Source organism: Sesamum indicum, linkage group LG10, assembly GCF_026168435.1.
Source record: "Sesamum indicum cultivar Baizhima isolate 11 linkage group LG10, ASM2616843v1, whole genome shotgun sequence".
Taxonomy (NCBI): domain Eukaryota; kingdom Viridiplantae; phylum Streptophyta; class Magnoliopsida; order Lamiales; family Pedaliaceae; genus Sesamum; species Sesamum indicum.
The window spans coordinates 21,555,728-21,568,496 of record NC_142666.1 but is presented as its reverse complement, the minus strand read 5'-3'; the positions used below and the strand labels follow the sequence as shown (position 1 = coordinate 21,568,496).

Sequence of the window (12,769 nt, the reverse complement as noted above, 5' to 3'; positions counted from 1 at the left end):
GAAAAGTAGGGAAAGGTAGCAAGATGAGGTTATTAGTGGGGCAAGCTTGTCTATTTCCCCTTCCAGTTCCAGAATAGAGAATACATTCCTCCCCCACGTGAAATATGTACCATAATAGGCCCCACTCATCCTCTCCAATTATATCCACTCGATCATCTTATCTTAGCTCAACCACTCCTTGCACAAATTTACAGATTAATTAATATATGTACAATAGTAATTATTATAATATTTAAACAAAATAAATTTTGAAAATTTTGGTATGTATACGAGGAAGAATCAAAATTTAGACCAAAGTTCTTCATGAATCCAAACTAATTGTTGACTGGCACTTTTGCGAAAGAGTTCTCTTTTGGTCACTATGATTTAAACTTAAAGATAAGTACTCAATCTGCTTTCCAGCAGTACAAATAACCGAATTAACTGAAAAATTACACAACAAATTAACAAGAGGGAAATTTTGAAAAAGAATGCGCATTGTAAGATACGCAGAGATTAGCCTGTTGGTATCTATAAAAGTTTCACTTGGTGTAGAGAACATCTTCCCATGGGTGGCGGTAGAGTGGCTGCTTCAGTCTCTTTTGGTCGAATGTATGCCTGAATTTGGAAAAGACAAAGTCACCATGTTGTGGGTTGCGGATGATAAATGTGGGCATGCAAAAAGATTAAAAGGTTGAACATGAAACTCACCCGATGAGACCAACGGAACGAGCAAGCACAAAGAGACCATTCAGGTAGCCGATCTCAACAATCTCATCAATTTCTTGCTTGGTGAACATGCCACTGCCCGCAAGAAGATCCAAGAATAGGGACCCGATGGCACCATCAACATTGAGGACTAGGTTGTTTGCTTTCGAAAGGGTATAGGTTTCAACTTCAACAGCATATTCCATGTACTTAACAGACGGAAAATTGGAGCGTGCAAAACGTTGTAGTAGTTCGACCCTCTTATCTCTGTTGTCACCCCTCTTGATTCTTTTTGAAAGGAAAGAAATGGAGCATCCACATATCAAGATTTGATAAACTCAAACAAGTAAAAGATTACACGCAAGAAGCATAGAGAGTTCAAACAAGTTCTTCATTTTTATTGTTGAGGACATAAGGTACTATTAGTTGGACTGCCATTGAAAATCAAGTATCCAGAGAAAAGCATCACAAATTACCTGTGCCCAATACCAGGAACACGAATGCCCTTCTTTTTCATGCTTTCAACAAATTCATAAGGTGTAAGACCCTGAGAAGACACAGCACATTTAATATCCCAGAAAGGAAGGAGAAGAGACAAAGCATATTAACACACATAAAATGTCAAAAAGCCAGGAAAGATCTACTCTAAGGCTCTCTATTTTCTCAATGGATAATAAGAAATCACGGAAACTCACCCTATCATAAGCATCCTTGAAGTATCGAGCAGCATCATCAATAGCCCCACCAAATCGTGGACCAATTGTCAACAAACCTATTTTCCAATAAGTAGGGTCGTGTTACTCATTGATCATGAAAGGAACCTCAAAAGCCCATTCTTTTAACAATTCATTTGGAGATATCAATTAATTCATCCTTTTATCAGAAATCATATTCAGCTCGTATCAAATCAGAGCAACATGTTGGTCTGTGCTACCTACCTGAAACAAGACTAGAGACCAGGTCTTTTCCAGCCCTAGCCGTTACAATGGTGTTGTGAGCACCAGAGACACAGGGACCATGGTCAGCACACAACATGATGCAAATCTGACAAGTCGATAACAATGTTGAGAGAACAGGAATAAGTCCAAACAGTAAACAAATATGCAATGAACCCTCTTCATAGGGTCAATCGAAATGGTAGTCAGATAAATGATATCACCTCAATAAAACGTGTGCAATAACGCGGAAGGCTTCGTTTGAACCAGAGTAAAGAGATGACATCACCAACACCTAGTCCCTCTTCAACAATGGAGGACATTGGGACACCAGCATAAGTTGGCTCCTCACCTACCAATGGATAAAAGTCAACATAAGCATTTAGACACCTAAATATCCATTATATAGAATGTCACAAATGTAGAATATATAATCTGTACCCCTATCATCAGAGATTGTGGAAATAATGTGAGTTGGAGCTCGGACTTTTCCACTCTTGATAGCTGTGTTAAGATCCTCAGGTATTTGAGGGGGGGTTACCTCCTTCACTGGAGTAATTTTACCTGCCTCAACCTAATAGATCGGAACCAAGCACTTCAGCTCGGTGTTGCAGGAAAAAGCTAATAATCGAGCAACATGTAGGTTGTTGATATAACAAAATGCCTACCAATTTCTGGAATGTTTCTTTGATTGCACTTTCAAATGCTTCATAAGAAGTGGGAACAACGGCTCCAGCTTCTTTGAGTGCTTGATTCTTGGCCTGAGCAGATTCCATCTCTCCACCACTCTTGGCCCCCTGATAAAAAATAATACAGAAATGAGGGGGAGGGGAAAATTGAGATACAACCACATCAAGAGTTTTTTTTTAAGCGGGGTAGATGTAACCATGGAAAACGGAGGTATTGGGCTCACCGCATGACCAAATTGTACTTCTGATTTGAAGAGCCTAGCACAAGTTCCACTGACCCAGGCAACTACAGGCTTGTTGATCTTCCCCTGTTTAAGGGCCTCAACTAGGGAATATTCATCACGTCCACCAAGTTCCCCAAGAACAACAATCATTTTAACCTGGTTTTATTGAAAAAATAAGGAATGTTAACACCTACTCTTCATTCCTGTAGAAGCAGAAGTAAAAAAATAATGCTGATAGAAATGAATGTAGCAGAAGATCAAGTTAAATATTTCAGAAAGTCAGGTTTCTCTTGGAGAACTCCTTAATACGAAAGGTTTATAAAATTTAACCAAATGCAATGCATGAAATACCTGCATAAAAGCTTCATAAAAAGTTCTTGTCATCCAGGTCTCATGCACATAAAATTTGGTTTAAGCAAGATAAATTTGCCAGTTATGAGTTGACAAATAAAAACGGTTTGTTAACTGCTCCTAGTTTAAGACACTTGAAGGATAAAAATATCATTCAACATCAGGCCATCAACGGTCTACTTATCATGAAATAAATGGCCTTGACCACGACAAATTTTCTAACTTCTAAAACATTTTCATATTCCAAAACTGAGACTGAACTTCCCATAATTATGGACAGAATGTTCAGTTTGTCTGACTATAACAAGAAAAACGTAACCACCAAGCTCACTGTAGAGTAGAAGTAAAAAACATAAAAACAAGAAAACAACAAGAGCAGAGTATAAATTGATGTACCTGAGGGATATTGTTAAACCGTAGGACATGATCAGAAAGTGTCGATCCAGGAAACACATCTCCTCCAATTGCAATGCCTATAAAAATCATAAGGAACATAAGGATTATGCTTCAACCTCATAAATAGCAGCATAACTGACACTACACTAGGTAAGGAGTTATATATCCAACCTTCATAAAGTCCATCAGTCACACGAGCAATTGTGTTGTATAATTCGTTAGACATACCACCCTGTAGTCATATATAATACTATAAGTTAAAACCAATCCTGTGAGATAGAATTTGTACCACATGCTTAAATTGTGGCCAGGAAATGCAGCATAAGTAATGTATGATTGTGAAATTAAGAATCATTCTACACCTGCTTATAGTTTTATCTATAGACTATAGTAAAGGTGGTTCATATTTGTAACCTTGATCATTAAACTGGTTGACTCCAATGAGCATGGCATGTTTATACTTAAATAGCTACCGTAAGTATAAAGAAACCAGGATGCTTGCAACAATTACGTACAGATTTGGAGACAAAGCCAACAGATCCAGGCCTGTACAACTTGCATTGAATTATATTATCAATTGTTCCTGCAGTATCACCAATTTTAAAAGCTCCAGCTTGAATACCTCCAACAGTAGCCGGACCGATGACAACCTGAAACATGTTATTTTTAATCAACACATCTTTCATACTGCCTCTAAGGAGAAGCTCAGAAATTTTGTAAAATACAGTTCAAATGAAACTTAAGAAGACAATAATAGTAATTACCTTGTTGTTTGCTTTTGCATAAGCAATCAACTGCTTGGTGTCTGACTCAGGGACACCTTCAGCTATAATTGCCACAACTTTGATAGTTGGCTGCTTAAGAGCAGACATAGATGAAGCCGCAGCACTGCAAATGAAAGTACGGTTATCAGGCAGGAATCTGTGGATCTGAATATAAGGTACGTTTTAAATAGACAATACCAACCTTCTAAATGATGCAAAATTAATGAAAACATCAGCCTTAGGGTGTGCAGCACAAGCGGCTTCAATACTGCAAAGAAAGGAGAAAATTCAATTTCATATATTATTTGATGAAAAGTAGGGAAAAAAAAGCTTGAACATATAGACATCATAAAGGTTTCTTGAACTAATCATTATCAGAGTTTTATTATCTTTCATCACACAGTGAAGGTCATTGAATGCAATCCACGACTGAATTCAGGCAGCCATCACTCTCATCATTGTGATACGCAATCATGCTTTACTATGATACAAAGAGTTCTCTCTTTTGAGTGGCAAAGTTATGCTAATATTATTGGTTAAAAACCTGAACAGAATCTCAGTAAAGTGCCCAAAATAAGTCACCTGTCTCAAGGAAATGCAACCAGTAGAAATAAAAAACGTTTGAATAACTGTTCAATAATTTATGAAGAATACTTGAAGAATATAAAGTTTTCTAGGAACTATATCCAGAAAGATTCTTATGCCATTATGACGCTGCTTGATGCAACAACTCATAAGTTAAAAGATAGATTAATGCTTCGATAAAAAATGTGAGGCTTCTTTAACATTAAAGTAGAGGTGAGTAAGGGAAAACTGAGCAACAAAGCATAAAGATATACGTGGAATGAACTGGAATAGCTATTTCCTCTTGACCAAAAAATAGTTTCTGGAATCCCTCAGAACCAGGATTTATAATTCCAGCAACAGAAGGCGTTTCTCTGCCTGCATTGCAACAAAACAGAAATGTATATTACAAGAATCTGAAAACAATCATCTTCTGAAAATGCGATTGCTTGTAAGATGTCACATGAACACAATACTGCGGTTAATATATACTTACCACAAAGGAAATCAAAATCAAGCATCCGCTGAATTGGCAGCTGCTTGTAATTGTAAAATAGTGCTTGAGTGGTTTTGGAGAAAAGTTGTCCAGTCGCCATGACGTTTCCTGAAACACCTTCTGCATGTAAAGACAGCAGCAGCACACAGAGTTAAACAAATAAATTTTTTAATTCAGTTGTTACTAAAGCTGCAGGAAAAATTATTCCTCAACAGAACAACGCTTAAGAAAATCATTTATAATGTCAGGCAAACCACAGCATGATTCATTGCCTTTTCTAAACCTTTATAGCTAATCCTTGAAAAATAACCAGTTTTGAGTATTGAGCTCCTCCAATTGCCTCAGGTGAGGGGACCAGCCTCTTTCAGCCTTGTCCTATCTTGGTTAAACATGTTTATTTTTCAGCATCCATATGCTGTGCACACAACTCTTATTACTATAAATATCTTGATATACCGAGAGTACAATCTGAAGTAGGAATTATATGCCAATCAATTATTTTCACATCCTTACATACTAAAACTTTCATTAGCAATAGGTTATACTCCAGAAAAATGTGAGACAAGTAAGATCTGCCCCCAAATTTCATGATCAGCACTAGTTCTAAAATGATCACAGGTAATAATAGAAACAGACGTTTTCAAGTAGAAAATTACCCAAACTACACACAATCCTTTTCCAGGAGGGAACACCTTGGTCTAATGCTTTAGTGGGTTCTTAAATAAAATTATCTGCAATGGCCATGTGCGGTCTAGACATCCCTTCATTAAAGAAAGAATAAAAACATAACATACCCCAATGCTCTCATCCTAAACACAAAAGCATCTCTGGAAATGACTTGGATATCACTCCAATTCGCATGAATTGTCAATTTCCGGTGAAAGAAATATTCAAATCAAATAACTACTAATTTGCAAACGATCCATTGCATACTCAAGCAAGCATTTAACACAAGTATCAAGACCCCCAACTAAACAGATCTTAATGTATATACCAAAAGCCGGCAAAATGCACCGGTACTACAATTTCGAAAGCTTTCTTTCATCAGAACTGAAGTGAATCCCAGCAAGCAGAGAGATCTGCTTCCCCAACCGAAATCCAAAAAGCTCACTAAAAATAGAAAATCAGTTGTAATTTCCTCGTAAAAATACAAAAAAGGACAACTTAAACTAAACAGAGATCCAATAATCCAAAACTCCTTTCCCAATAACAGACACTGACAGGGATCATGGATCAATGCTAAAATGCGTAGAAAAACAGATCTACATCAGCCAAAGTTCCATTCAGCCCACAACTTCAACCAAGCGCATAATCAATACTCAACCAAATTCAACCCAAACGAAAGGAGAAAAACAAAACCGTAAAAGATCAACAAAATGCAATGCAACTACCTCTCAGACAATTACACCGTCAAACAACGAACCGAGAATCAGTAGAATAATCCTCTTATGGTGTGGGAGAAGGCAGCGCATAGAGCAGCGAACATATATACACAGAGGAAAGAGCAGTGGGTCGTTAGTTGTTGTTGAGTGTTAAGAGAAGGTGTGCTATCAATGAGAGAAATTTGATTTGATTTGATTTTTAAATTATATGTTAATTTATTTAGGGAGGGAGGGGCATCACGTGGCATTTGGCAGTTAGCAGTCCAAGTAATGGGGTTGGCCTACACACGCCGAGTGTGTGTGTGTGTGTATTGTATTTGTTATAGCTGTTGAGATTATTATTTTAAGAGGGAAAGCTTGAAAGAAACGGAAAGTATGGTGGGAGGATTGCTAGTTGCTGGTAGCGGAGTTAGGTAGATCCCCTACTGCCCTTGTCCTTCACTTTCCTGCAAACATACACCCTCACATCCAACTCAATTATACAATAATTAAAATATCAAATTTGTATATAATTTCAATAAATTAATTAATTACTATATGACATGCTGCTAACATGAAAACTCAATTTATGACTTATCGAGTTTGGTTAGAGCGAAATTAAATTTTACAATAAATATAATTAGCATACTAGTATATGAGTATACAATTCATAAAAAATAACTAATCACATGACAAATATATTATCACTTGCTATATGATCGAATCTTATTCGGATAAGTATTTTCCATTCATGACCTGCACTAAATCTGGAGTTTTCGGGATAATTTCTCAAATGCCACCGAATATTTTTCCATTTCATTTATTAATGTTTTGTTTTTTCTTTGTGTGTGAATATTTTTAAGCTATTATACGGTCTGTTTGTCTATATTTTTATTTTCAATTTTTAGTTTTTAAAATAATAATTAAAGTAAAAATATATTTATATATATTCTTATTGAAAATATTATATATATATATATATATACACATCAATCAAGGGGTATATTTGGTCCTTTGAGATTTAACAGTCTGTTGAGTTGGTAAGGTACAAAGCCATGATGATATGTGCAAGTCTACTTATAACAAGCAGACGTAATTGACCTCAAATAATAAACAAGTTGCCATAGCTAAGGAGTGTGAATGTCCACAAAGGAAATATTTATGTATTCATAGATTTAAAATCATTCTATATTTTGTTGACGTCAAAATAAAATATGAATGATTGTCACATGCTAGTTGTTTGAAAATTGTAACACATGAATTCAAAAATCATGAAAACACTTTTTGTGTATTTTAAAAATTATGCTATATTGATTTTATATAAGTTATTGTTTATTATTATTCTTAATATATTGATTGAATGTATGTAAAGCTGAAAAAGTAAAAAATAGAATGCCATGTTTGAATTTAAAAAGATATAGTTCAATTTTGACCACCACCACGCCCACATTCTTTGGTGTAGGAGTTTTACTTGGAGGTCAATTGGAATGGTACATTAAATGTGGCAGCAAAGTCCACCCATCTTTTTTTTTCAAATAATTAAAGCATCTGTTTGAAATAGCATCCTCAACATGGACAAGAACTCAGTTAGAAACAAAAGTTATGACAGTTACTTGAAGTTATATTATACCCAAAAACCCACCTACCTCTTATATTCAATTTTGGTGTGCTAATAGGAGTTATGACCTTATACTCCTAGGTTAGGGCCGCTCCCATTTTCCCATATTCACACCTTAATTTAATACTCTACTTTCTCAATATATTATAGGATTTAATTTAATACTCAACTTTCTCAATATATTATAGGATAAATACTGCATTTCATCTCTTAAGTTTTTTATTTTTAGTTATTCAAGTTCATTTATTAACTTTAGCATCCTTAAATTTTAATTTTTATCTTAATCTGATCCCTCTTATTATTTTTCAATGAAAATATGACCCGATTTTGATTATTTGGAGGGTGAAATAATCAATAGATTTTATTAAAGTGGTCAATAAATTAGTCAGAAAGATCAATTGAGACAAAAATTAAAGCTTAAAGACCAAATATAAGTGGTCACAGAGACCAAATTAAGACAAAGTTAAATTTTAAATAAATACTTAAGAAACCAAATATAGCATTTAACCTACATATATAACTATCCAATTACAGCCTTTTATATTGTGAGTTTGGGTTAGGCCCATGAGTGTGTGAAGGCCCATACAGCTAGAGATCTTAATGGGCCTTTCCCACATGGGCCCACAGGCCCAACATCAGATACCAATAAACTGCTAGCAATGCATTTACCAGCTGGCTATCCCAGTGCAGTACATATATTCTTACATTCAACGTGTGATACTTTCTCTGGTCATTTGTTCCAGTTCATTTCCTTGCATTTATCTTTATACGAACTTTCTTGTGGGGCTTCTATTCTTTGAACTCAAGGCTTGTATTGTCTGAATCAGAGTGCGCCTTGGCATTTCTGGACTATCTTTCATTATAGCGTTTAACGGTCCCAACTAAAGCAAGAGCTTGTATAACGGCGTCGAGAAGATGATGAGGGCAATCTTCAAGACGGGCATAACCGTGCTCCGATTGCAAACAACGTAGAACCCGGCCGACTATCTGGAGCATGACAATCACAAATAGGTGATTTTAGTTGGAAACAATTTAAGATGAGGTGAACTTGTTGTGGGGAGCTTACTTTTCGTGCATAGCCACCAAAAGCTACTCCACTGATCAAAGCGTGTGATGGCTCTAACGAGTTCAAAGGCGCCTCTTCCCCGTTTGATTTCTCTGCATGATAACCCAAATTCAGTGTCCTAGATGTATTATCGGATGATAAAAGACTGTCCAAAAGTCAAGTACCAGATATGGAGGTGGTTTGAAATAACCTCTCCCTTTTCAACCCCTCTACCGTATGAGCATTGGTACCACCCGCTAATTGAAGAAAACCTGTCATATGAATAGATGAAGCTCAGCTTTTCTTTTCTTTTTCACGACACCGAACTTCTTGTTGAGATTAACTATTCCATGGAGAATTATGAAAACGTGCAGCAAAGGTAGCGATTTTGGTGTCCACAAACCTTTGGGCTTGTCTTTGGCAGAGGCTAAATGTAGAGCGAATTTGATTGCTTCCCTTGTCGCGCCTCGTCCAATATCTCCACTCATTGGCCGGCCATCCAACTACATCTAGCACGAGCACGTAAAGTTCAGAACCTCCTTGGATTTTTTTTGAAAAAAACATATTCGGTACGGATCAGAATCTGCTGATTTCACGTGACTAACCTGCCATAAATTCAGGCATTGCTGGTTGAGTTTCATTGTCGCATACATAGATTTCATTGCAGGTACAGTTAACTCTCCCATATCAGGTAAGCTAACCTGCATAAAAGAGCAGCTAAATTTTTTACTCCAAAGAACTCAATGACCGATTTGACTTCTCACTCATATTCTGATAATATTCACAACAATCTCGTGCAATAATCTGCTCGTGAAAGAAAAATATACTTACTGCTACAAGCCTCAGCTTATTGATCGAATCTCCCAAACCATTCCAAAGTTGCTGGAAAGACTCTGCCTGCCTATGAATGATCGCTACATTAACTAAGTAAACTGAATTTAGATTAGAGTGAAGATTTGCGTAAAGGTTGAGATGTGAAAATATAATGATTAATTGCTCTTTCCACAGATACAAACAGGAGAGTATTCACCGACGTGTCAATAATCAGAGCACAGATTGAGTAAAGTACTTCAGCGCCTATGAAGTTACCTTCCGCTGGTGTGAATTTCAATGGCATCAACGTCGTCCTGTTTAAGAAGTTGCGCTGTAGCACCAACATCCCGTATGTATGTAATGGCTCCTGCATTAATAAAAATCATTTTTCCAGCAAATTCAGATGAAATAACAGCAAGAACAAGTTAATGTCCACATAGGAAAGAAGAAAATTTGTAAAAAAAGTAGCTCCTCAACTCACTTATTTTATCGTAAGGGCAAACAGGTAAGCAGCGGCCACAGCCATAGCATCGTTCAGCTAAGACCCCACCCTCCTTATGGATCATCAATGACAAGTATAAGAAAAATTAACAATGTAAAATAAATTAACAAAAACCGTAATTGAACCTTGGATACACCAGCTTTGCCTGAATGTGAGATTGCATCAGCTGGACAGACATTCTCACACGGCCTTGAGCAATCCGTTGGGCAATCATCTGGATCGAACTCTGACAACAAAGTAATGTACTATGTTAACGGTTCTTCTCTATATGTATTAAGCAAATCTCCAAATCATTACCAGCTTTACGAAAATGGAGATCTTCATTATCATTGACACTGATCATCACCCAAGGCCTCCGAATCGGAATGATACCTCTGGCTGCTTCAATTCCGTCGTTCACGGCATTGACAACCGATGCCTCAGCAGCACAATCAATGCAATCGACTATGATATTGGACACAAACATACACGTTATAATTAAGTCTGCAAATCATGTTCTTGTTTCCATATAATTTCTCAATAAGTGAAAGTATTTAAAGTTAGCCTACATCTACAAATTACAACATAAACATTAGTAAATCAAACTATGTGCCAACGAGACATTGCTGGAGCGGTAAGGTTGTGGGTTCAAATCACACGAACGTGTGCATTAAGTCTAGTTTTATCATAGTTTCTCGTTATTTGTTTCTTTTTAACATATTCGTTCATTTGAAAATATCAATTTTATTGAATTTGAGTGTAACTATCCATATAATGAACCGAATCTTATAAACTAATAACAGTAATAATAATAATAAACCAAAATAAATTATGGTACCTCCAGCAAGAGTGTAAACCAGAGAAAGATTTCTGATGTCAACCACATCCTACATTCAACCAAAATTGAATTGAACTAAAACTACATGCAGAAGTAGAATTATTTATATTGTAAAGTTTAAGTTTTATGTTAATTAAAATTAAAGAAATGGGAAATGGGTGGTTTTGAGAAGTAACCTCAAAGCTAGCACCGCAAATGAGTTTAACCCAATTGCCCTTTTGGAGGGAATCCAGTGGAGAGGTGATGGTTGCAGGTATTCCACTTCTTGCAATCAGATTTTTCACCTTCTCAACCCCTCCGATTCTGATGCTTCTTGCATGTACCTCATCTGTCAAAATTCAGAGCAACATAAATGAAAAATAATTTACTTCCACACATATAAGTGTGTGTGTGTGTATATATATATATATATATATATATAGAGAGAGAGAGAGAGAGAGAGAGAGAGACTTGGAAGTTGTTGGGGAAGAGAAGCAAAACAAGAGAAGATGAGAGACATGAATCGCAAGAGGAGATGAGAAAGGGGAAACAGTAAGTTAGTTTACGATGACAGCTAAAACAAGAAAAGCTAAACAAACAAAAGTCATGGAAGGAGATAGAGTTTTCAGGAAGGGTATTCTCGTCATTTAGTAAGTGAATTGCTTAATTTTTTTGTTACATCATTATTTTAGTTATCTCTTTCTTCTGATTTTTCTACAGTATTGCATGTACAGTTCTCCTCAAAAACGCATTTTTATATTCAGGATCCAACTGTAAAATCAGACGCCAGTCACCACACAAAAAAGAAGAAAGAAAATGATAATAATAGTTGAGGTACAATGCAAATGCTTATTAATTTGGAGTAATGGGTGTGGTGCCACAACTGACGCCACTGATGCCTATGCCAGAAAATGACTTTATTCATCTCTCCCCCATCAACAGTTACACTACCTCTAATTTATTGCCCCCATTAAATAACTTGCTAAAACTTACCAAAAATACCATATAACAAGCATTCTTAACAATTTTGCTTGAATCAGCTACTTTAACAATCAATTATACTTATTATGTGAATAATTATACTAATTGTGTGATTGATTATTCGATTAAAATAGATGATCAATGAGTTACCATTATTATATAGTTGATTAAATATGTTTAAATTTGAGTTGAACTATAATTTTAATGACAAGTGTTAAAGAAGAAGTATGACATATTTTCACTTTTGGAGCCAAGTGTTGGTGTGTGTATTCTGCCAATCCTCTGAGGAAGTTCCAGAACGGACAACCTTAAGTAATCAAGTGCCATCAATTTAAGATTGATTATTTTGTAGTGGTGTAGTAGGTTGAATTTGATTTTAGGAGTAGTGATTTACGTCAATCTTAAAAGGGTAGGAGCTAGCTAGGATTTCCTTCCTAGCTCCAACTCATCATATAATAATAGTACTACATTACTACTACCTGGTATCACCCACAACTGTGTTGTGTTGTTAACATCAAAGCTCACACCTCAAGAATCCAGAAAACGA

General features: G+C 36.0%; 2 protein-coding genes across 3 annotated transcripts; both read right to left on the bottom strand.

Annotated features, from left to right (window-relative positions):
* Positions 1 to 297: 297 nt before the first annotated feature.
* On the bottom strand, positions 298 to 6,672 carry LOC105178887 (ATP-citrate synthase beta chain protein 2). Its single transcript, XM_011102458.3, has 17 exons — positions 6,498 to 6,672; positions 5,107 to 5,226; positions 4,886 to 4,988; positions 4,249 to 4,314; positions 4,047 to 4,170; positions 3,798 to 3,932; positions 3,454 to 3,514; positions 3,283 to 3,359; positions 2,536 to 2,691; positions 2,291 to 2,419; positions 2,064 to 2,196; positions 1,847 to 1,974; positions 1,626 to 1,731; positions 1,383 to 1,459; positions 1,164 to 1,234; positions 691 to 975; positions 298 to 597 (listed from the first exon to the last, which is right to left on the bottom strand). Exons 2-17 carry the CDS (start codon positions 5,204 to 5,206, stop codon positions 522 to 524), a joined length of 1,827 nt encoding a protein of 608 aa, XP_011100760.2. The 5' UTR covers positions 5,207 to 5,226; positions 6,498 to 6,672; the 3' UTR covers positions 298 to 521.
* A 1,865-nt stretch (positions 6,673 to 8,537) lies between these two features.
* LOC105178888 (uncharacterized) lies at positions 8,538 to 11,869 on the bottom strand. 2 transcript variants are annotated; one of them, XM_011102461.3, is made up of 13 exons: positions 11,713 to 11,869; positions 11,439 to 11,590; positions 11,263 to 11,311; positions 10,743 to 10,889; positions 10,571 to 10,671; positions 10,425 to 10,494; positions 10,220 to 10,310; positions 9,962 to 10,031; positions 9,736 to 9,831; positions 9,534 to 9,633; positions 9,316 to 9,402; positions 9,152 to 9,243; positions 8,538 to 9,072 (listed from the first exon to the last, which is right to left on the bottom strand). In XM_011102461.3, exons 1-13 carry the CDS (start codon positions 11,759 to 11,761, stop codon positions 8,935 to 8,937), a joined length of 1,242 nt encoding a protein of 413 aa, XP_011100763.1. In that variant the 5' UTR covers positions 11,762 to 11,869; the 3' UTR covers positions 8,538 to 8,934. The 2 variants fall into 2 exon arrangements, with proteins under 2 accessions (XP_011100763.1, XP_011100761.1); XM_011102459.3 differs by having other exon boundaries at positions 10,425 to 10,497; positions 11,713 to 11,868.
* Positions 11,870 to 12,769: the final 900 nt, after the last annotated feature.

Bases quoted from the DNA above. Each gene is read 5' to 3' on its own strand.
- LOC105178887 (XM_011102458.3), bottom strand. From the start codon at position 5,206: ATGGCGACTGGACAACTTTTCTCCAAAACCACTCAAGCACTATTTTAC. The intron at 4,989-5,106 runs GTAAGTATATAT...GTTGCAATGCAG, and splicing joins TGATTTTGATTTCCTTTGTG to GCAGAGAAACGCCTTCTGTT. The intron at 2,692-3,282 runs GTACATCAATTT...CAATAAAACCAG, and splicing joins GGTTTAACAATATCCCTCAG to GTTAAAATGATTGTTGTTCT.
- LOC105178888 (XM_011102459.3), bottom strand. From the start codon at position 11,761: ATGTCTCTCATCTTCTCTTGTTTTGCTTCTCTTCCCCAACAACTTCCA. The intron at 11,312-11,438 runs GTTACTTCTCAA...GGTTGAATGTAG, and splicing joins TTTGCGGTGCTAGCTTTGAG to GATGTGGTTGACATCAGAAA. The intron at 10,311-10,424 runs GTGAGTTGAGGA...TTATTAATGCAG, and splicing joins TTGCCCTTACGATAAAATAA to GAGCCATTACATACATACGG.